General features: G+C 51.9%; 2 protein-coding genes across 6 annotated transcripts in view; one reads left to right on the plus strand and one right to left on the minus strand.

The window, feature by feature from the left end:
• Positions 1 to 8,096, plus strand: part of EZR (ezrin) — a 49,621-nt gene extending 41,525 nt beyond the window's left edge. For both annotated transcript variants that reach the window (XM_026505150.4, XM_048225926.2), the window contains 6 exons: positions 3,227 to 3,390; positions 3,816 to 3,946; positions 4,593 to 4,753; positions 5,131 to 5,223; positions 6,777 to 7,028; positions 7,145 to 8,096. In XM_026505150.4, the coding sequence (XP_026360935.2) occupies positions 3,227 to 3,390; positions 3,816 to 3,946; positions 4,593 to 4,753; positions 5,131 to 5,223; positions 6,777 to 7,028; positions 7,145 to 7,309 (966 nt within the window). In that variant the 3' untranslated portion in view covers positions 7,310 to 8,096. The remainder of the gene's footprint in view (positions 1 to 3,226; positions 3,391 to 3,815; positions 3,947 to 4,592; positions 4,754 to 5,130; positions 5,224 to 6,776; positions 7,029 to 7,144) is intronic.
• Positions 8,097 to 8,666: 570 nt separating this feature from the next.
• The window catches only part of SYTL3 (synaptotagmin like 3), a 79,326-nt gene continuing 64,768 nt past the window's right edge, over positions 8,667 to 23,224 (minus strand). For all 4 annotated transcript variants that reach the window (XM_048225923.2, XM_026505147.4, XM_057310914.1 and 1 more), the window contains 7 exons: positions 22,635 to 22,813; positions 18,182 to 18,284; positions 14,218 to 14,388; positions 12,268 to 12,373; positions 11,201 to 11,303; positions 10,161 to 10,366; positions 8,667 to 9,018 (listed from right to left, as the gene is read on the minus strand). In XM_048225923.2, coding sequence (XP_048081880.1) covers positions 8,909 to 9,018; positions 10,161 to 10,366; positions 11,201 to 11,303; positions 12,268 to 12,373; positions 14,218 to 14,388; positions 18,182 to 18,284; positions 22,635 to 22,813 — 978 coding nt within the window. In that variant the 3' untranslated portion in view covers positions 8,667 to 8,908. The remainder of the gene's footprint in view (positions 9,019 to 10,160; positions 10,367 to 11,200; positions 11,304 to 12,267; positions 12,374 to 14,217; positions 14,389 to 18,181; positions 18,285 to 22,634; positions 22,814 to 23,224) is intronic.

The following is a 23,224-nucleotide window of genomic DNA, read 5'->3' on the forward strand; positions in this document are numbered from 1 at the left end:
TCTTAAAATTCCAAGCAAAAGCAATTGCAATGCTTCTGGTTGAATTAGTTGAGCATACTTTTACTATATACTAGTTTTATGTGGAGTCACTGATTAAAGAAAAAACAAGGAGAGAGAGAAGCATGTGTTGGTTCACATACTGCGAGTCGGGCTGTATTCTAGGACTGCGTGCACAGCGGGAGCAGGGGCTTCCCGCCCTCACAGAGCGAACGTGCTCCTGGAGGACATGCACGAACACAGGGAATGTGCTTTCTGGCTGTGAATTCCACAGTGCAGCTCTGCTTCATCACAGATCAGGAGGAGATGAGAGGCGGGCGCAGTATGGCTGTTCCAGATGGTTGGGTCAGGAAGGCCTACCCAAGGGGGCAGACTTGTCAGACTCCTGTCGTGGGGTGGGGGTTCCACACGAGAAGCTGGTCCCCGCTCCCTGTGCACCTCGCCAGGCTCGCTCTGTTCCTTCCTCTGCGGCATTGCCCAGCTTCAGGCTTTGCACTTGGGGCAGCAGAAGATGGCATTTCCAAGTTTAAACTTTCCCCGGAAGATGGACAGGGAAACCCCAAAGGTCTGAGTTGGCTCACGGGTGAGGCTTGGGATTCCTTTTCTCAGGCTGACTTGTGGAGGGCACCGCTTACCCTGGGCAGTTTCCATGGCAAGCTCACAACTGAGCCATTGTCCTGTCATGCTCCCCATGACCAGGCATTTCCCGTAGAAAAGCCAGTTTCTCCTCCTGCCAGCTTGACTGCTGCGGGGATGGGACCTGAAACCCTGTGAATCCTCAAAGCTGTCGCGGTAATCCTGTGTGGGGTCAAAACCAGCTGTGTCTCCTTCAGAAAAGGGCCTTTTGTTCCTGTGGCCTCATGGAAGAGGGAGAAGGCTCTTGGGCAGCTACCTGTTTAATGGCTTATGAAAACTGCCATTTGCCTGGGAGCAGCTCTGCCCTCAGCTGAGGGGAGCCCTGGGGTCGGGCCTGGTGGGGAGCGTCCTAGAGGCGCCTGAGCTCGTTGTTCGACAACTTTGTGGCTGCTTTCCCATCTCCTTTTCTCTCGTATTCTTAGGGACTTGGATTCATTTCCTTGAGCTTTCTTCTTGCCTCGAGTTTCAGTTTTTAGGATGTCTGTCTCTGCCAGAGTTTAGAAAGCCTGCCCCACATCTCTTAGGTGTTGTGGTTTTGCGTTAGGAGGCGTGGGCTGGGTACTTGGATTTGGAAATCCTTCAATAAATACTGGTTTCAGTTTTTGTTTTTAACTTCAAGTCAGAAACTAGCCTCCTTCAAAGGCCGCCCAGGAAATGTCCTCTGCCTCTTGCTCTCACTGTCCCCCGACGTGTGCCGGCCTTGTCTTGGGCCCATGGGCTGCTGTGAGGTTACTTCCAGTGTCTGCCCTTTGATGTTTTTTGAACTGACGTCGTTCTCAGGAGGAGTTCGTGCTAATCAGAGTTCTTTGCAATGCCTAGGAGCCACAGTCGACACCTGCTTCGGTAGCATGCCTGTGTGGCCGTAACAAAAGATTGTTTTCTCTTACGTAATAGAGATGGTGCTTCTCCCAGCTCTGCAGACGCTCCCTGGGAAACCCGATGACTTAATAACAAGTGTGCGAAAGCTCCACCCAGGAGCTCTGCGGGCTCTGGGCTTCGACAGTACTGTCTTCCCAGCCTTTCTGGAACTGATGAAAAATCGGAGAAGCTACATAGGGCCTTCTGGGGCGTGTTGGTTAGCTCCCTGGCGTGTCCCTTCTGGTTTCAGAAGTCGCTGTGGAACACGTCACACTGTTTCTTTGTTTAAGCCTCCCTCCTCCTGTGCCAGAGGTCAGAATCTGGATGCCAGAGGCCCCAAGCTGAGAAGAGAAAGGGAAAAAAGTGGAAACAGACTGGCATTTTAAAATAACTTTTAACAAGAGTTTCTAAACCTTCTCTCCCCTGCCATCCCCTGCCATCCCCTGCATTAATTGCAGCAGTAACAAGAACTGGGAGGCAAGGTCGTGTGCCGTCCCTGTCCCACGTGGTAGTAGACTTCTGCAGTCATAGTCCCAACGTTCTCGGATTCCTTGGTCTGTTCTATTCAAGAAGGCTCTTCACCTAGCACTTCGTCAGGCAACCAGCAGTCTGTGAGTGAGCCTCTGTGTACCAGGCAACTCTCGTCCTGCCAGACACCATTCTGAGTCCTGACAAACAGCATCTGAGTTAATCCTCTCGACTGTCCTGTTAGATTACTGTCCTCTCCACCATGCAGCGGAAGGTGTTCAGACACAGAGGAAGTGACTCGCTCAAGGTCACTGGCTCAGAGGTTGCGGTGCTGTGTAAACTCCCAACACCTAGTGAATCCAGGCCATTCGTTGGGTCCCGGGCATACAGAGATGAATGAACACAGCGCTGCTGTCAGGGGAGCTGCCTGTCCAGTAGAAGATAGAGACCAAAACAAGTCAGTCAAGGGAAGTGCTGGCACCCCATCAAGTGCAGGGGGCACAGGACGTGTGCCAGCTAACCCGGGAGACGGAGAGCGCCTCCAGACAGGAGATGATGCCTCATACCCTCTCCTCACGTGTCGGTGTCCTTGGGTCTGTGGGGTTGGACACGATGCCCCAAGTAGCAGGGCTGCTTTGAGCCAATAAGTTTGCGGGCGCGAATGTGCAGTTTAGGTGAACAGCAGGTGGGCTGGGGCTGCCAGGCCTGAAACTCTCCACACGTGCCTGGCCACGGCATTTGTACCTAGGCCTGGAGCTAAGCAGGCTGGCGTCAGGAGTCCAGTAGGGACCCGGTGGACACACTGGTGGCAGTGTGGGAGGCAAGATTGAAGCAGAGGAGACCAGAAGCTCAAATAGAAGTCGCTGCACTACAGGCAGGACCGGGGGATGGTGGTTCTAGGGCTGGCGGGGCCAGAGGGTGTCAGCCTGAAGACCGGGTGGCTCTGGGCCTCGGTACCAGGTTTCTCAAGGCCGCAGGGCCTCTCGCCCTGGAGAGGCTTCACCGTCCGGCCAGAGAGGTGTCAGTGTGCGCGTGCACACCCACAGAGACAGTTGCGCTGTTTGTCCCAGGGAATCCAAACCCCACGGCACCAGGAACTTTGGTTGCTTGGAGTCAGTGGCTTTTCCTCGAAGTCCCTTTCTGGCCCCATACTCTGCTACATTTGTCCTTTTGGAAAAGGTCACCTAGAACTTTGTGAAGTCAGGTTTGGAAGAAGAAATCGAAAGGAAGGTGTTCTCCTGCTTAGAGTCCGCCCTGTTCTCTGTAGGACTTCGTGTTCTATGCCCCCCGCCTGCGCATTAACAAGCGGATCCTGCAGCTCTGCATGGGGAATCACGAGCTCTACATGCGCCGCAGGAAGCCCGACACCATCGAGGTGCAGCAGATGAAGGCCCAGGCCCGGGAGGAGAAGCACCAGAAGCAGCTGGAGCGGTGAGTGGGTGGGGGGAGGGGGGAGGGAGGCCAGCAGGACGGGGCAGTGTTCTCCCGGCTCAGGCCCTAGAACGGCCCTGCCTGCAGGACACCTGGGCCCCTGTCAGGCAGCCTCGTGGGGCCTGCACTGTTCCCATCAGAGGAGCCAGGGTACATCACCTAGCAAACACGGGTGGAGGGTCTGGGGGCGAGGGCCTCTGGAGGTGACTGCGTGGGGCCCAAGGATCTGCTCAGGAGCTGCCCCACTGGGCTGGGCGGTGACAGAGCCCAGGAGGGGAGTGCTCGGGGTTGCTGCTGCTGCCTCCTGAGTCTGTACCATCCGGAGGTGGGGCCTGGGGCCTGGACTGGGCCCTGGTGACACATGTTGACATGGCAAGTGCCTGCCAATCCCTAAACCTTCCTGTGCCGCCCCTCCCCCATAACAGGCAGCAGCTGGAAACCGAGAAGAAGAGGAGAGAGACCGTGGAGAGAGAGAAGGAGCAGATGATGCGGGAGAAGGAGGAGCTGATGCTCAGGCTGCAGGACTATGAACAGAAAACCAAGAAGGCAGAGAAAGGTGGGTTTATGCCCAGTGCTTAGCGCGTGCAGGGGTGCGTTCCGCAGCGAGGGGCGGATGGTCCGCCAGCACACCCACAGCCAGGACCGTCTCCGTTTAACACAGCACCCACGGTAGAGACTCGAGGCTGAGCACTGACCATGGGTGTTTGGATTAGAAGAAAATCTTTTGATTATCTTGATACTTCTGATGCTGTGCTGGTTCTGTGCTAAATCCTTTATGCACGTTATCTTTTTAAATTTTCCCTTAGTCCTTTGAGGTTAGTACTGCGTCATCCCCATTTTCTTGATGACAGTGTTAAGGTTTAGCAGGTAAATTAATTTGCCTGATGTCACACAGCTAGTGAGTGACCAGACCATGCCACATTGCCCTCTGTCTTATAAACTAAGAACTGGGCAAGTGGTGTGGTTTCTGCGTGTCTGCCAACCTACTCCAGCCCGGGCTGGAGGACGGAAACACCCTCTCAACTGCTGCAGGGACGTTGGCTATGTGCGCAGTAGGGGAACGCACCCCAGCATGCTTCCTTTCTGTATCTGTGGGAGCAGAGGCCCTCCCGTGCAGTGGTTTGTAACTTGTGGTGTGAGTCCTGCCCTGGACCCCATACATGCATCCAGGCTGGGAATTCAGGGCCCTGTGCTCTCTGCAGAACTTTCAGACCAGATTCAGAGAGCCCTGCAGCTGGAGGAGGAGAGGAAGCGTGCCCAGGAGGAGGCGGAGCGCCTGGAGAATGACCGTGTGGCCGCTCTGCGGGCCAAGGAGGAGCTGGAGAGGCAGGCGGCAGATCAGATAAAGAGCCAGGAGCAGCTGGTAGGAGCTCCCTGAGTTTCATGATGCTGAATTATGGAGAGGCTGCCTCTGGTGACAGAAAAGTGGGGATGAAAAAGTGACACCTGCCTTATAATTGTGTCTGGGGCTGGAAAATGATATGCTCGAGGGAGGAAGGCCTGGTGGGAGGGGCCATGGTGGAGGTTGGGTCTCAGGCGGCCCTGGTGCAGCGGTCTGGGGGCCCAGACATGGTGATCTAGGCCAGGTATGGCCTTGAGGACATGGTGGCCAGCCATGGGCACTGCTGACTAGGGAGGAGGTGGGGATGAGGCTAGTCACCAAATTGTGTGGCTGTCCATTTGCAGAAGGGCTCTCCCCACAGACCCCAGAAATAATCTCAGCTTTGTGCCCTTCACCAGGCCGCAGAGCTGGCGGAGTACACCGCCAAGATCGCCCTCTTGGAGGAGGCACGGCGGCGCAAGGAGGACGAGGTCGAGGAGTGGCAGCACAGGGTGAGTCTGCAGGTGCAGGCGCTCAAGGCGGGCCCTGCCGGGGCAGCTGGAAGACAGCCCGGGGCCAGGCTGGTGGGGGCCAGGCTGGTGGGGGCCAGGCTGGTGGGTCACGTAGAAAGCCTCGGGATGTTTCACAGTGCTCTGCCAGTCCCAGCTGTGCTTCTTAGGCCAAAATCCCCATAGGAATGGGCTTGCCCTGTGCACTGGGGAGTCTACTGCTGGATTAGCAGGGAACAAGGAGGCTGTTGTTCATTTCCACCCACTTTGTTCTGCCCCCCCGCCAAAGCATTGAGCCCCATCAGGCAGCCCCCCATCAGGAGCTAGTTCTAAATCTGGTCATATGGGTGCTCCTAGCAACGGGCCACAGCACCTCAAATAAGACCACCTGCCTCTCCTGACCACTGGTGTATGCAGCATGGCACCATGGAAAGATCCGGACTTGGAGATGGGGGTTAAAGGTCTGCTCTTATTCACTGTGTGATGGGGCAAGTGGCCTGACCTCTCTGAGCCTCCATTTCCTTGTTATAGATGGGGAGTAATAGCCAACCTGTAAGGTTGCTCAGAGGACTACCCTGCAGAGAGGTTGAATAAATTGTAGCTGTAATAGGAAGAACCATGTTCCAGTGCAGTGTCCAGAGGGCCTGTCTCTCCAGCTGAGCCCCCGCGTCCACTGGGAAAGCATGGTCCGTGGAGGAGCTTCGGATGTTTAGTGTAGACCTCTGCCAAGCTGTGGCAGCTTCCCCCCCCCCCCCCGTCCCTGCTACCCCATCTGCACTAGCTCCTTCTGGGGACACCTGGTGCCTCCCCTCAGCACTCTTAAGCCCCACCCTCTGAACACAGGCTGCGTGCAAAAGACTCCGGTCCTTAGGTTTTTGGAAAAAGTGTTCATTGAGAAAAGCTGGTTGCAGAACAGATTCAAACTGAGGTCATCTCCCGAGCTGGAATGGCAGTGAGGTGGGCATGATTGGGGATGTATACCCAAGAGAAGTTGCTGGAGGGTTTAGGGGTAACAACAGGTAGAAAAGTCCTTGAGCGCTGTGCCCGCAGGCAGCGAGGAGCTTGATAAATAGTGGCCACAAAGGAAAGAGAAAGCTGCTCTCTCAAACGGGATAGTGGCATTAGAATTTCTGATGGCTGGAAGATTGTTTTTCTTTAATCATTTCCTTTTTTTCCCCAAAAAATACATACAATGAACGTATACTAGAATTAGAGACAGAAAGAAAGTACGGGTTTTGTTTTTTTTTAAAGTCAAGCCCCTGACATGACTTTGTGTGCTGTGCACATGATTGAGAACTGCTCACAGCATCCGAACCCCAGACTCGGAAGAGGTTGGGCAGACCCTGCACGTGGACACTTCTCCTCAGCCACAGTCCCCCTCCTCCACTCTGTGCCACTCAGGCCACGCACATCCAGCCCCCCTGGGGGAAGGCAGGGGAGTGGTGAGAGAAAGTGCAGAAGCCCCCTGGTTAAAGAAAAGGGGATTCTTCAGAAAATGGTCTAAACATGGGGTTGTGTGTGACAACTTGTCACCTGTGTACGGATTGCTCTCAAAGGCCAAAGAAGCCCAGGATGACCTGGTGAAGACCAAGGAGGAGCTGCACCTGGTGATGACGGCCCCCCCGCCCCCCCCACCCCCCGTCTATGAGCCGGTGAGTTACCACGTGCAGGACAACCTACAGGACGAGGGCACGGAGTACACGGGCTATAGCGCCGAGCTCTCCAGTGAGGGCATCCTGGACGACCGCAACGAGGAGAAGCGCATCACCGAGGCCGAGAAGAACGAGCGGGTGCAGCGGCAGCTGATGGTGAGAGGGCGGGGGCGGCCCGCAGACACGTGGACAGTGGGGGGCGGGAGGAGCCGTCCTACCCGGCTCCCCGCTGCTCGGGAGCCACAGCTGACCTGAGCTGCTTCCCCTTGCAGACCCTGACCAATGAGCTGTCCCAGGCCAGAGACGAGAACAAGAGGACCCACAACGACATCATCCACAATGAGAACATGCGGCAGGGCCGGGACAAGTACAAGACGCTGCGGCAGATCCGGCAGGGCAACACCAAGCAGCGGATCGACGAGTTCGAGGCCATGTGAGGCCGGCCAGGACTGGGGCGGGGACGGGGCCACACAGCTGGGCTTGCGGGGGTCGCGGTCACACTCTGAAGCTGGTGTTTGTAGTTCTTTGAATCTAGGACCCCCACCCCTGCTATCGTATTCCAGTTCCTTTAAAAAGAGAGTAGTTATTTCAGTGGGAATATTCTGGGGCTGGGGTCAGTGGAAGCTTCCCTGGTTTATTTTTCCCAATTGTATCATAGTGCCAAACGGGCCTGATCTTATTGCTGTTATTGAATCATTTCCTGTTTTGTGCTTGCAGCAGGACTGACTGAATTAAAGAAAAGTGGCTGTAAAGTCTGAGTAACAGACTCCATGCTGGCATGTGTGATACAAGAATCCGTGTAATTAAAACCACATCGTGGCTTATAGTCCGTGCCATACTTTCTTCTGCATTTGAAATTAGTTCAGATTGATTTTTTTTTGATTTCCATCTTTGTATATTTGAGAGGTGAAAATTATTTTGAAGACAGTCTGAAGCACTCACAGACATGTGCACACAGTGATTTTTCTGCTCTGCTCCTTCAGTTCAGGATCCATAGTACAGGGACACTCCAGCCTTGGATAAACTTGTTTTGTGGTTTTGTTTTGTTCTAGCTTAAGAGAGGGCTACACTGTTGGACTCACACCTAATTAATGATCAGCTGTAGAGAATAGTATTTATATATGTGACAATATGGGTTTGTAACATTAGTTTAAAAAAGGGAAAGTGTCATTCTGTATATTTTGTTACCTTTTACAGAATAAAAGAATTACGTATTAAAAACCATGAAATGGTGGCACTGATCTGGCGTGAGGGCGGGAGGTGGAGGATTAACTGCTGTAATCCCATCTGTAAAACTTTCTGCCTCGAGTGTCCCTCGTGCATGTGTTGCACATTTCCGCTTTCTATCGGAGCTGCTTTTTGAAAAAGACACCGATGCTGTTTGGCTCATCCAGACTCCGGCTGTGAAGGGGCTCTTCCCACCTGGTATTGTCGGTTTCCACAAGAACATCCTCTGACCTCGCCAGTTCTCTCCCGCATCCCTGAAAACCTGTCCGTGTCCGCTCTCACGTGCCACCGGCTCCTCTTCCTGCTCGGCCGTGTCCTTCTCCTTTGCGGGTAAGAGCCACGTGCAGATGAGCCCCGCGCCGCAGATTTGGAAATAAAAGCTGTGCGAGGCAGGAGGTGGCAGTGGGTGTGTGCTTGCGTGTGTCGGGGGTGGGCGCTGACCGCCCTGAAAGGGGAGTCCCTCCAGAAAGTAGAAGGGGAGGGACCAGATTCCTACCAGGCTCCTCTAGTTCTCCTTCACATGCATGGAACGAGGCCATAATTGTCACTGTTTGGTAAACACTGGAGGACAGAGGTAACGAACATTTATTGAAATCCGGCCATTTTCCACACGTCGGAGCACAGAAAACCAAACTGAGACTTAGTTACATACTATCAGCAAGTGCTCTGCTGTAAATACACACAGAGGGACGTGGAAGAACGTCCGGCTCCGTGACAGAGCTGCAGACAGCTAAGACGTGGGCGTGGACACTCGCTAACCTTCAGGCTGGCGGCACTTGAACCTCCCGCCACGGACTGGAAGCCTGGCTTCAGTGCAGGATGAGTGTCATGTCTGTCCACAGATTGGGGCTAGAAAGAACTTTCTGCCACTGACGCTCTGACTGTGAGCATGAGTCCTCACCACCAGCAATGTCTTCCTCTGTGATGGGAGTGAAGTGACAAATTAGTAACGGGTGACATGCATACCCCCTTCCCAGCCCTCTTCTCGGCTTTTTAAAATGAAAACCAACTTTTTTAGAAGTGTTTTTAACCTCAAGACCATATGCAAATGCCAACCACTGGGGAGGAAGATCAAGACCACCTCCACCCCAGCACCATAGCCAGAACTGGACACACTCAGGCATTCATTCCTAAATACCGTGCGGCCTCAAGAGCCCAAAGCTGCCTTCTCTCCCGCAGTCTGAAAGGAGAAAGACATGTTTGGGGACTTGACAGTCTTAACACATTACAGTGGCTGTGGTTGGGTGGGGCAGTCTCAGACCCGGGGCCAGATTTGCAGACAGACAGGAATCCCTTATAGGAAGGGGGGGGTGTCCGTGGACAATATTCCTTCTATTTATTTTTAAAGATTTACCCATTTATTTTAGAGGGAGAGCACAAGCAGGGGGAGGGGCAGAGGGAGAGCCAAACCCAGGGCTGGATCCCAGGACCTGAGCTGAAATCAAGAGTTGGACGCTCAACCGAGTGACCCAGGCATCTCTGGACAGTGTTCCTTTTAAAACCAGTTGTAATGAAGCAGGGACTCTGGTTTGTCTTCAGAGGTCCTCTGTTGGAGGCCCTGGAGATGTGTGCCGGTGTTTCCGCCTGGTGTGCACCGAGTGTGCAAGCCCTCCCCACAACGGGCTGTCTCCCAACACAGTGCCAGCAGCACCCCAGTTGAGCAATGCTGAAAAGCATTGCCCTTTTGTCCCACTCCTAATGAAATACTTTCTGAATTGCCGTCTGTTTGGATTAAGATATTTTCCTTTAAGAAATTAATCCTTTTATGATTGACGCCAGAAACAAAAGCAAATACTGTACCCAGCCCATTTTGAGGCCTGTAATTTTTGTTTCCTTAGCAGATCTAAATCTGATATGAATTGTTGAAATACTTGGCTGTATTATCTCTGTTGTGGCGGAAGAACTAGATGTGGCCATCTCCATTTACAGAGTGAGGCCATTTCCAAGCCAGTTAAATCACCTGCCAACCTGGAAGGTTACCGTCTTTTTAGTGGTCACTGTGTGAGATCTCCGCTAAGGATAAAGCATGCTCCTTAGGCCCAGTAAATCTCCCAGACTTACTAGAACTAAGCCTGGCTTCCCCCAGCAAGCGGTCGTTCACACCGAAGATGGCCTGGTCCCAGACGGTTAATTCCAGGCTTGACTGTCGCAGCTGGGAAGGGCTCACGCCATTGAACACAAAGGAGTGCTTCCACTGGGGACAAGCTTGCTTCTTCGCAACTGGGGACTTCAGTTTCAGTTTGTGTTGGTCTGGCAGAGTGAGACAGCTGCAGGAGGGAGAGAGACAGTGGCTCTGGAATGCCTGCCCGCCCCGGCCTCCTCCCCTGGCGGTGCTGGCCATCACGAGACCAAGGGCTAGATGCACTCCAAAAAAATTCCAAGCCAGGAGCGAGAATGCGAATTGCAAGACTGGCCATGTGACCTCTCACTAGGATGTTCGGATTTAGGGCTGAATTCTGCACCAGATGCTAAGGGTCATTTGACGTCGACCACCAGGGAGAGCATGGCTTAGACCTGCTACGCAGGGACCAGGACTCTGAGCACGCATCCGCTCATTTTAACCCCGTTCAGAGGAGCCACGTAACTTGCCCAAGGCCCTAAGATAGTGGCGGCGTGAGGACAGGAACGCAGATCTTGGCATGGTAAGCCAGTGTTTCCCATTATGTCACTGATGGGGGACACAGCAATTCTGTATAATAATTAATGGTGTTTGCTTTTGGAGAGACCAACACGTGGGTAGTCAGAATGACGTAAGCAGAGCCCACCTCCCTGTTATCTAAGGAGATACTAAGGCAAGGGACCGGTACCAACCACACTGCTTTGTCCAAGCTCTGAGTCAGAAAATGCTGATGCAGTGGCAAGGACCGGTAAGACCTGGGTTTCCAGTTAAAATACAGTGTTCCCCATCTAGCCTCAGCAGGTCCAAATCCTATGAATTTTTGGAAAGTCGAGTCTTTAACACATGATATTGGATTTTCATAGGAAAGCTAAAACGAAAGTTCATAATGGCTTACACTTTTTGGTGTTCGCTCTAGTTTACAGGACCATGCCGTACATATGTACAGATTATCAGTAAACAGTTGATTAAATATAATACTTACCCCTTAACAAATGAGTTTAGGGTACCATCTGACCGCACCGGCAAATTCTTGGCTCCCAGCACGACCAAACAAAGCTGACCGTTAGGGGATGGCCGATCTGTCCCTGGAAGGAAAGCCGGCATTTGCTGTGAGCCCTCCTTCTGCATAGAGCATGCAATGCCACCACCCCAAAGCTGACAGCTCCGTGGGAAGGTGTGGGACAGCCTTGAGAGCAGACAGGAAGAGGAATGTATCAGCTGTGGGAAGGCTCTGCTGGCCCTGCTCATGGGCTGTACCACGGCAAGGCCAGCATGGTGGCGGGAGGGATCACTCAGATCCTGGGAAGCTACAAAGATAATAAAGAGGGACCCAAGGACAGGAAGGATGTAGGGGTTTTAGTCTAGTGCAGGCAGTGGTTTTGGGGAAAGCAGGGGCCCCAAGACTTCTGTTCTAGGGTGTTGGCAATGACCGCAAATGCTCCTGGCCTGCCGGTGGCCCCGTGAGCTCTGGCAGCAGACGTTTCCTCTTTCAGACAAATAAGAGATCACTAAGTACATCACAGAACTGTGTTCTTTCTTCACCCTCCTCTCATCTGCACACTCCACTTTATTAACTTAGTTAAATTTCCTGTGAGGTCCTCAAGAGCCTATCCCTGATTCCCGCTCTTGCTGGGCAACAGCTCTCAGAACTTGGGAGCAGGGATGCATTCACTCAGCCCTGCAGGCCCCAGTGCCTTGAGATGCACTCTTGGTCCCTAAGGAGCCACAGTCCCAACTGTGGTGGTCATGGGAGCATTCCCTCTTCCAGAGGGCCGGTGGCAGGATGGTTTGCACAAAGGAGACTGTCCAAGCCAGCCCCCTGGGAGGAAAGTCCCAGAGCTGGTGTCCTAGGAGCCCTGTAAAGTGGGCATCAGGCCTGGCCTGCTCTGGTCCCTCATTTCCCTTCCAAATCATAGGTTCCAAGAACCCACTTTCTAGGCTGAGGGAGCATTGCAGGATTAGTTGGTGGCAGAAAGGAAATCACCCACCTGCTGCTCCAGGCTTTGGAGATAGTGACAGATGAATGTTCATGGGGTGGAGGCCACCTACCTTCTTGGGCCTCCTGGAGCTTTCTGGGCCCTGCAGGGAAGACCAGTTTGGCCCGGACTGCAAGTTCTCCATTATTGGGAAGAATGCTGTCTTCAAGTTTCTCTGCCTGGGGGCAAGAGACAGAACTCAGAGGCAGGATTCCTCAGCCCCCAGAACCTTCTGGGCTCCTCTGATTGCCCCAGCTCTGTCCATAAGTGACCCTCCTCCACCTGGCACTCACCCCTGCAAAACCTCTGCAGGCCGGGGAGTGCCCTGGGGTGAAGTGGATATGCCCATGGCAGGACTGGTCTGTCTTCTAGTTGTGGTGACTCTCCATTCCCACCCTAGCTGCCCACTCTGCTGCCCTAAGGTGGGGGGTGGGCTCAAAGGCCCTAGCACATTCCCTAAGACAGTCCTAAGAAAACCTGTACACAGCCAGAATTTGAAGAAAGTGAATAAAATCGAACCCCTCTAGGTCAGTGGACTCAGCAAGGACTCTGAGGAGAGGGCAGTCTGCTCTGCAGTGTCTCTTCTTGGGCTCCTGGCTGCCTCCCAGGAAGATAAAGCTGCCTCTACCCTCAGCTTCCAGAAACCTGCACTAACCCATGGGCTCCTCCTATCAGGGCCGAGGGGGCAGGCCTGTAAGCAGGATACTCCTGATCTGGCAGCAGGGTCACTATCTTTAGCTGGTATTAGCAAGGATGTCTCTGAGCCTGGCACCTCCTCTTCTTCTTGCCAGCAGCCTTGGTGGTGGCTAGTGTCCTGAGCAAGGGGCCCTAGAGGGAACAGATGCGCAGGGCACCCGAGTATAGGATCCTGGGAGAAAGCACACTGGCAGGGAAAATCACGAAAAAGGAAAATCAGGAAAGCCTTCATGGAGGAGGTGGGCTTTCAGCTAAGTCTTGGGCAGACCTGGGGTAGAAAGCATTCCAAGTAGATAACCCAAGCGGATGTCTGAGGACAGGCTCTGAGAAGGGATGTGGATGCCAGGGACGGTACAGAGCAGCGTAGAGGGAAAGGGGCGGGAGAGGTGGGACAGGACGGCTCGCAGGTGGGAGACCCTTGGCTTGACCTGACAGTAGCTGGAAATCAGAGACCTGGCGAATCAGCCCCCCTGGCTTCAGAGAGGGCCGGGGAGGGGACACAGCGCACAGAAGCTGGTCCAGGCCTGGGAGAGTCAGCCTCGCTGCCAGACTTGGGCTGCTGGGGCTGGCACTGCGCTGTCATTTCTTAGGAGATGACAGAGCCCTGCTTCCTCCTCCCCTATTATTTCATCCGTCCCCTCTCCCAGTCTTGGATCTTGGCACAGAAAGTGCAAAGCAGTTGCTCCAAGAAATGCAAACTTTCTCCCCAGGCTCTCCTCTTACCGGCACAGACTGTGAGCAGACCTAAATCAGCCTCCCCTGGCCTCCCCAGCGCCCTGCCCTGAGATCCCTGCGGGTCAGGGCAGCCCGGACCCTCCTGATAGCATCTGGCCCAGCCATTCCCCACCGTTACTGTGCCGGAGCACCTGGGGCAGGGTGTAGAAAACAGGCATCTTGCCCGCATGACCAGGGGCAGGCTGACTGGCCCAGGTGGTAGTCTCTGGCTGCAGCGGCGGCAAGCCAAGGGCTCCCGTGCTGAAACCAAGTGACCCTGAATTTGGGGGAGGGGAGCACGTGGGCCCAATAAGGCCATCGCAGGAGGCCTAAACCGCCAGACCTGACCCAGGCCGATGGCCGGGCTACACTGAGGAAGGGGCTGTCAGGTACCTGAGCAAATCTTTGCGGGAAAGATCCCTAACCCCTCCCAGGAGAGCCTGTCGTGGAGCCTTTCCTCCCTAAGAAGGTCCTATTTTAAGAGTCCCAGCCAGGCAAGCACGTCACATTTTGGGTCCAAGGCTTCCCGGGTAGGTTTTCTCTAATCCCTTTGAAAAGGGAGTTTTGTTTTCACGGTGAGGGTGGGGTAGCCCAGTTCCAAACCAGACCTCACCTTGGCCCTCAGTGGATACCAGCAGAAACACTGTGTTGTGCTGTCTTCGAAGTCCCATGTGGCCAGAGGGATGGTCACCTCGCCAAGAAACACCCTCCGGGTGAGCGTGCCCAGGTGCCACACAGACACCTGCAGGCACCGGGTCCCCAGCTGGCCGGGCTCCACCTGGTACTGCAAAGGCAGAGCAGAGGCCGTCAGTCTGGTCCCGGCCCGCAGCCCCCCAAGCCCACAGCTTCCAGGGCACAGGGTGGGGGGTGGTCCACAGCCCTTTGGGGCCACAGCCTCTGGGGGACCCACAGCCCCCAGGGCCACAGGGCCCTTCCTCCTACAGGCTGGAGCCAGCGTCTTGGTGTGGTCAGGGTGGGCTGAGCAGCTTGGAGCAGTGGTGGGGGGTGGTCTCTGCGTCCCAAACACAGAACCACCTCCTCCACCAGCCTTGTGGCCAGTGCTCAGCCTGGGGGAAAGGCTGGGCATCTGCACCATCCCCTCCCACAATCCAGCTCTGTCCCCAAGGCAAGGAGGAAAGTCCTCAGCCTGCTGAAGCCGAGATCTGTCCCAGCCGAGGATCCGAACCTGCCTGGCCAGGGCTGCCGAAAATACTGAAAGCTAGGATTTTTTTATTTTAATGAAAGCCCGAGTTGTTAGCATAGGCATTTGCCTAGACAGACAACACGTGGAAGGCGGGGTCAGGGTCGCACGGAGCTGTCTCTTCACCAACCCCCCACAGGGGCCCCAGCACAGCCAGAAGACAAAAGGGGTGCCCCCCCACCCCGTTCCAGTCGAGGGTGGGCTTCTGCCCCCACAGGGACTAGAGGCCAAAGGCCCTGGGTGCGAGTGCCCCACGCCCTTCCCGAAGGCCGGGGACACAGCCAGGCTTTCCAAGAGCAGCTGACTCTGCTCGGCCTCTGTGAGCCTGTTCAAGGCTAGTCGTTGGATTTTCTCAACAATGAAAAAGAAAGTTACACGTTACTGACCCTGGTTTTGTACCAGGCTTTGGGTGACATTGTTCCTTAGCTTCCAGGAGCACCCCCTGAGGTGCTAGTAGTCACCAGTTCACAGGGAAGACACCCAGGCTCAGGGCTTCGAAGCTCTCCATTGGGGTTGGCGTCCTGGCTCCTCCCGGACACCCCGTCACACTGCAAGGCCGGACCCTCACCCCCACTCAGAGCGGCCGCATTGGTCTGCCTGAGACCCAGCTGAGCACCGTTAGTGACCTTCCATTGACGGACGAGGGGGAAGTGACACAGGTGTGTGGAGAAGCTGTGACTTGTCTCCCTTGGTCTCCCACACAGGGACGGCCTGCAGCCCCATCTGCCCTGCAACCTGCTCCCACACACAGGCCAGCGAACGCCCCCCTTGTGGCCAGGCTACCTTCCCCACTTGCCCCTCCTTTTCTTCCCTCTGGGATTATCCGTGCCCGTTGTGGTCAGAAACCACATCCTTCTACGGCCTTGGGCCGATTTTCAGTCGTTTTCCCTCAAGTCCACGGTCCATTTTTTTTTTAATCTTTTTCTCTTCTTAAAGATTTTTTTTGTTTGCCCTGTAAAATGTATTACATTTCTTTTTTTTAATGCTTTTTTATTATATTATGTTAGTCACCATACAGTACATCCCCGGTTTCCGATGTAAAGTTCAATGATCCATTAGTTGCGTATAACACCCAGTGCACCAGGCAATACGTGCCCTCCTTACTACCCATCACCAGTCTATCCCATTCTCCCACCCCCTCCCCTCTGAAACCCTCAGTTTGTTTCCCAGAGTCCATAGTCTCTCATGCTTCATTCCCCCTTCTGATTACCCCCCTTCCTTTATCCCTTTCTTCCCCTACCGATCTTCCTAGTTCTTATATTACTCAGCTATCAGAAAGAACGATTTCTCAACATTTGCTGCAACATGGACAGCACTGGAGGAGATTTTATTTTTTTAAGTAATCTCTCCACCCAACGAGGAGCTCGAACTCACAACCCTGAGATCAAGAGTCACACACCGCCGTCTGAGCCAGCCCGGTCCGTCTCTGCTCTGTCCTGTGCTCCTTTGTCTGTCTGGAACTACCCGGTTGTTCCCCGCTCGGCCACACGCCCGATCCGTTGCTCAGGCGGACGGCTCGTGGCACCACACCTGCCCCCTCTGAGGACGAACTGTCCCGGGGAGGGCAGCTGCATGATCTCCATCCACAGGGGCAGCCCTGTCCTCCGCCCCCACAGGCCTGCTTCTCAGGGGGCCTCACGCACCGGTGGCCCCTCTGACGAACAGGACTCCTTCTTGTTGACTGCATCCCTTTTTGGAAGAGACCTTTTCCCCACCACCCTGGTACGTCCACAGGGCGGTCCCAGCAGGCTGTGGGGCTGCCACCGCCTCTCCTGACCACTCAGCGTCACGAGCACAGACATCAGATCAGGAGTCGCGGGTCACCTTTCCCGGGCCCCATACGGCGGTCTTCGCGTGGGGGGCCGGCTCCCCGGGAGTGCGGGAAGGCTTCCCATGGAGCGCTCTGCCTAGAAAACCTTGAGGATCGGTTTCTAGGTTTTAGAAGAGATCAGGGACATGGCTTCTCTTCAATGTATCTGGGAAGTTTTCCAGGACAACCCGAAATACAATATATATTGGGTAAAAACCAATGGATAAAAATCTTAGGAGATTTCTTTGAGATTCTGCCTACATTTAAGATCGGGTAGTTAAAAACTAACATCAAATGATATATCTAGAATATACTCAATCCTCATCTTTATCTCATGTCATAAAATGTGAACTATTTACTTGTTTATACAAAACACTTTAATTAACTTACAGTGAGTGATTTTAGATATGAACTTGAAGAGTGTGAAGGGGCCACGCAGCTTTTCAAAACTCTTTCAGCAGATACGTGAGCAAAGCCACGCAAAGACCTGTGTCTACTGACGTGCTACCAGAGGGTCTCAGACGGCGAGCCCTTGGCCCCACCCACACCTGCTGAACCACAGTCTATTTTTAAAAAAATCCTTTGGGGAAGTCCTAGGACTATAAATCTTGTGAAGGACTGCCAGTCCACTGTGAGTTAGAGCTGCACTTCTGAATCCTCTCTAAGCCTCAGTTTCCCTGTTGGTAAATAAGGATTCGAATACCTAGCTTGGGGCTGGGGGGGTACATAAAGCCCTTGGCCACAGCAGAGACACAGAAACAATGGCTTTTATTATTTAACGAAGGGGACTCCTGCCAGCTGACCAGACGGTCCCTGGCTGGGAGTTCAGAAATGCCCCTACTTGCCCAAGGAAGGCAAACCAAGCCCTCTCCTTGTGCAGGCTTGACATGTGTGGGGCCACTGGGCTGCCCAGCCTTGACTGGGTACCTCCCTGCGCATCTGGATGGTTCTTCCAGCGCAAAGCCTCCCACACCTAGCTCTCAGCCTCCGCCACACATCGTCTCCAACCGTCCAACCTAAATCGCCATAGCCTCTCCCTATCTCTGCCACACATCACAAATCCTGTTTCTCAGCACCAAAGAAAGTGAAAACCCAAACAATTCCTCTATAAAATGTTTTTCATAAGATGACTATTTTTTTTTTCATAGAAGAAGAAACCTAGGGCTGCCAGATTATTAACGACAAAGGGGCACTTCCGTGAAGATAGTAACTCGGTAGTTTACCAGGGAGCCTGCTTGAGAGGCTCGGAGAATCATAAAAAATTCAATAGGACAAACCAATTTTAGAGACTGAGCGGCAGCCAGGTTCTTTTTCACCATTTGCTCAGAAATCATTAATCAAGAGCCATTCGCAAGTCCGGCAGACTCTGCACTTTCCCTGTACAAAGGCTAAATTCATTTTCTCCCAACTTGCCACTGATTGACAGAGCCCTACAGAAACGTATAAGGGTCTGTACTTATATTTAACTGACTCAAGAGTTTAGAAGAACACTCCGCTGAACTCCGGCCCCGGGTGCCCAGCCTGGGATGCGGAGACCCAGCCCATGAATATTTGTCCAGCAAGTACCTTCAAGGTCTCCTGAAAGGTTGGGTCCACTGTGTTCCTTTGGACTCCCGTCTTGCGTTTTCCCTGGGAGGATCTGTCAGGTAGCAGATAGGTCTTTACGTACCTAGTGGCCAGACAGACAGGACAAGATGATAGCTCAGCACAGAAGGGGGGAGGCAGAGGGACAAAGGGTACAGGAGGAGGAGAATCAGACATCAGCATTTTCTTCACCCTGCTTCCCACTGGGTTGGGGGTTAACAGAAAGGGTTTGGTGGCCTCTACCTACAGGGAACAATGACAGTGCTGGGTACACCGCTTCTGGTTTACAGAGTCTTTGGCCATAATCCTCTGTAATGTTTCTGGGGGGTATAAAGCTGCCTTGCTTTCCTCATGTCCTGCCCCTAGAATCTACATCGCTCATCACCTGCCATTTGGTGATGATCGTGGAACCAGAGGCTGGGCTGTTGGGGCTCCACGGGGCGGGGGACAGTTTCTCTAACCTGCCTGGATGTGGAGGTCCTGTGCCAACTTGTCCTCCCTCCACCTATCACTTCCTCCAACCGGTCAAAAAAAAAAAAAAAGGAAATAGAAAGTATATGCCTCACCCTTTACTTTTCCCTTGTGGGGCCTCTCCACCTGCATTCTGCCCGTCCCCTGAAATCCCGTTCTAGACTGATCTCTCCAGCAAGGACCTGACACTGCCCTTCCCGGCTCCTCCAGCAGCGTGAGTGATGGCAGTGATTACTGATTCCAGAAAAGCTGGATCCTGTGTTTTGATCCTTTCTGACCATCTCTGTCTCTTGATTAAAGGGTCTGGATCATAGACATTGAAAGCACTGATAAGGAGGGACTTCGGTCCCTTGCTATGTTTCTGTATACCTTCTGCTTTAGTGTCTGCCGTGTACTGCAGTACTATAGTCATCCTTTTGTAGTTACTTTTTTAAAGATTTGGGAGAGAGCGCATGCGTGAGCGTGTGTGTGTGTGTGTGTGTGTGTGTGCGCGCGCGCGCGCATGTGGGGGAGGGGCAGAGGGAGAGAATCTCAAGCAGACTTCCCTCTGAGCACAGAGCCTGAGGTCGGGGCTTGCTCTCCCAGCCCTGAGATCATGACCTGAGCCCAAATCGAGAGTCAGCTGTTTAACCAACTGAGCCTCCCAGGCGCACCCATTCTTTTGTATTTAGCTGAATTTTGTGGTAAAATGTTTAAATTCCATTCTCCTTTCTTTTTGTATATGTTCTGTCTCTGTTTTCTTTGTGCTCACCAAGGGGATTCCATCTCACGTCCCAGAGTTACAATACTCTAACTAGAATTTATACCATCTTAACATCAATAGCAAACAAAAACTCGGCTCCAAGTGCCAACCTCACCTCTTCGCATTGCTGAAGTTGCAAAATTACACCTTTCTACGCCGTGTAACCAAAATCACAAACTAATCCTTCTTTTATATGCATTAGTCTCTTAAGCTAGGTCAAAAACAAAGTGCGGAGTTACAAACCAAAGTTACAGCAGTAATAAGAGACAAATAATTTTTAAAAATATACAAGGTGGAAGTACATACCACTGTTTAAAAAACACTAGCTTTTATCATTGCCCGTGTATTTGCTTTTCCTGGGGTCTTCATGTCTTCACATGTCCTTGAGTTATTGTCTGGTGTCCTTCCATTTCAGCCTGCAGGGGGCGCCCTTGAGTATTTATTTCTTGCAGGACAAAGTCCCTCAGCTTTTGTTTCTCTGAGAACGTCTTAGTTTCTCCCTCATGTTTGAAGAATAGTTTTGCAGGATACAGGATTCTTGGTTGATGGATTTTTTTTCCCCTTTAGCACTTTGAATATATCTACCGACTGCTTCCTGGCCTCTAAAGGATCTGACGAGAAATCTGCTGGTAATCCTCCTGAGGACCCCGGACGGGAAGGGGATCCCAACAATTGGAGGAGATGCCACAATGGCTCCCTCTGGGTCTGCACCTCTGTGATCAGAAGTGGCAGTCTGCAGTCAGAGCACACAACCCTGATATTTGGAGGACAGAATCCTTTCTTTCTTTTTTCTCTTTCTTTTTTTTTTTTTTTTTTTGCCCATGCTGACTCCTGTAAGCTGTGCATAGGCCGTTCCAGCAACACTGGCACAGCTGCCTGCCATGGGGCTGGCAGTGGGGGGATGGAGAGCTGCTATTATGCTAAGAGCAGAAACTGACACTAACCCCAAGGTACGTCCAAGTCTTCTGCTGGAAGTTTCAAGCCTTCAACAGACTGCAGTCCAAAACGGTTTCATTAGATGGCTTCTACCAGTGTCATCCTTGTTTTACAAGGGGAGACCACTTCCTAAGGTTTCCTACGCTGCCACCTTCCCAGAATCCTCTCTAGGCTTTTTTCCTTTAAAATGTATTGAGTTTTCAGGGCACCTGGGTGGCTCAGGTGGTTAAGCATCTGCCTTCAGCTCAGGTCATGATCCCAGGGTCCTGGGATCAAGACCCACATGGGCTCCTTGCTCAGTGGGGAGCCTGCTTCTCCCTCTCCCTCTGCCTGCCATTCCTCCTGCTTGTGCTTGCTCTCTCTCGCTCGCTATCTGTCAAATAAATAAAATCTTTAAAAAAATTAAAAATAAAATGTATTGAGTTTTATTCTAGTAGGCATTTCACTGATGGGCAACTCAGTTCGACCCTATCGTGGCTTGATTTTGCGTAGGTAGGGTGAGTTGGAGAAGCCCCTACTGTGGGGCTAGAGAAATCCTACAGCTGCGTCCCAGTGAATGCCCCAGGTGTTCGGCAGTCTCCACTCCGGCTGGTCAGAGCTCCCGCCTTCCCCAGCACTGTGCCACGCCCCATGGCTCACCACCCCAGTAACCGTGCTGTGACGGACCTCATGAAATCTTGTTCTGCATATGAGCCCTGAGTATTTGGCCAAAGCCTCAAGGGGGTCCCTCTGTGGAGTTGTAGGTCTACTCCTCTGCGCACTTTGTGTCTCACTTGTTTACTGTTTGTTGAATGTTTATTATGTTCTAGACAATTTTCTGAAAGCTTAACATGGGCAAATTCCAGGAAACACCACAACAATCCTTTGAAGGAGGTGCTGTTATTTTCCCTGTGTTACAGTGAGGGATGGAGAGGTTGAACGACTTGTCCAAGGTCAAACCACATAAATGGTGGACCAGGGTTCAATGTCCCTGCTCTCAACCACCTCACTATAGTCCTTTCGAGAATTACAAGAGAGGCTCAGCATACATGAACAGTCATGGGCAGCATAAAGGTCTCTGATGGGACTGAACAAGAGTCTGGAGAAGGGACAGGATTACGGTTGCTACTTGTGGGAGTGGTGTAGGGAAAGTAGTCACAGCACAAACATGAGGAAAGCCTCGTTTGGAAAAAGTCAGGGGATAGATTTGAAACGATGACTGTTCCAATTTTCCTGGAGCAAAAAGTGTACGTGGGGGAACAACAGAAGTTAAGAAACCAGAAGGACAAGAGGGACGCTGTTCCGGAGACCCACAAGTGCTACATATAGCAATGCGCCTCCCCCGTCCTGCCCTGAGGAGGGACTGAAGGTTTCTGAGCAGAGCTGAGTTTGGCTGAACCAACAATCCATCCCCTTTCCCTAGCTGGTAATTAAAACATTGTGCTCAAAAGTTTTCCATGTAAGAAAAAAGAAATGTCAAGATGTGGTCCTTACCTTAAACCATATACCATAAATCAAACTCCAGTAGGTGAAAATAGAGAAGGATATATTTATAACCTGCAGGTAGAATTTTTCTACAGACTCAAAATACAGACATTTTAAAGGAAAAGACGGACAAATTTGACATCAAATTCTCAAGGAAAGCCATCATAAACAATGTTAGAAAACAACTAGAAGATATATAAAATACATGTAATCAATGAAGAGGCGTATTCAAAATGGGTTTTAAAAAACCCATATTCCTGTAAATAAATTAAAAAATGGCAAACAGCCCAATAGAAAAATGCCAAAAGATATGAATGGGAAGTTCCCAGAAGGGGAAACTTACGTGTCTAATGCATATATAAAAAGTTGCTCATCCCCCTTAGTAATCAGGGAAATGCATGCTAAAGTGATGAGATATCATTTCATGTCAGTTGGAAAAAAATTGTAATCTGTTTATGGTTTGTGTGAGACAGGCTCTTGGTTTGACTTTTCCTCTAGGGGAAGTCAAGAACCCAACACCATTCATTGAAGTTCATCTTTTCTGTATTGATTTCTAATAGTCCCTTGATCCTAGAAGTTCCCAGGTAGGCTAAGGTCTGCATCTGGACTTATGATTCTGCTCACCTGACCTACTTATCTATCCTTGCATCAACAACCCAGTGTTTGAATTACTACAGCTTTAAAATCATTCTCAATGGGCCTTTTTATAGGTCATTCTTTTAAACAATTGTCCTGGTTATTTGGAGACTTTTACTTTTCCATATAAACTTTAGACCCAATATGCCTACCATCTAATGTCAAAACTTAGAAAAAGAAACTTACGGATTGCACTTCCTCTTCTTTTCCTCTCCATAGGCAAGATTCTTACAGGCTTTGATGCATATTTCTAAAGAACGGGTTTTGAAGCAATAGCGAACGGCAAACTCTATTTCTCCAGTGACATTAGCATTGTCAAAACTGCCCATCTCCGTGCAAGTGCTGTTAAGGCTAATTAGACTTGCCTGAAATCAAGAAGACGGATATAATAAATTACTTCACAGTTAACCTATTTGTTGCATTTCTGGTTTTGAGATATCAAATTAATCAAAATTCACACAAAACATGCATCCTGACTCATAGTAAGTTAATAACACACCAGCTTGTACTTTGCCAAAATCAGTTGCCACATAGTCTGTCCTAAGGAGATGGGAAATCCTCGGAAAGTCGTGTCTTGCCCAGGTACGGTGTTTGCCTGGCGAGAAAGGTTACACAAGCTCCTTCTCGAACACAAATCAGTTGGGATGAAGTGGATTATCTCCTGCGCAATTCTGTGAAGATAAGTGTCAGGCGGGCAGATAATACCCGTGGCAGGAACAGCCGTGTGGAAAGCCGCAGAGCAGGGGCGCTAAGCAGCCTGATGGGGAATCAGATAC

The sequence above is a fragment of the Ursus arctos genome, unplaced genomic scaffold (genome assembly GCF_023065955.2).
Source record: "Ursus arctos isolate Adak ecotype North America unplaced genomic scaffold, UrsArc2.0 scaffold_13, whole genome shotgun sequence".
In the NCBI taxonomy this organism is placed as follows: Eukaryota; Metazoa; Chordata; class Mammalia; order Carnivora; family Ursidae; genus Ursus; species Ursus arctos.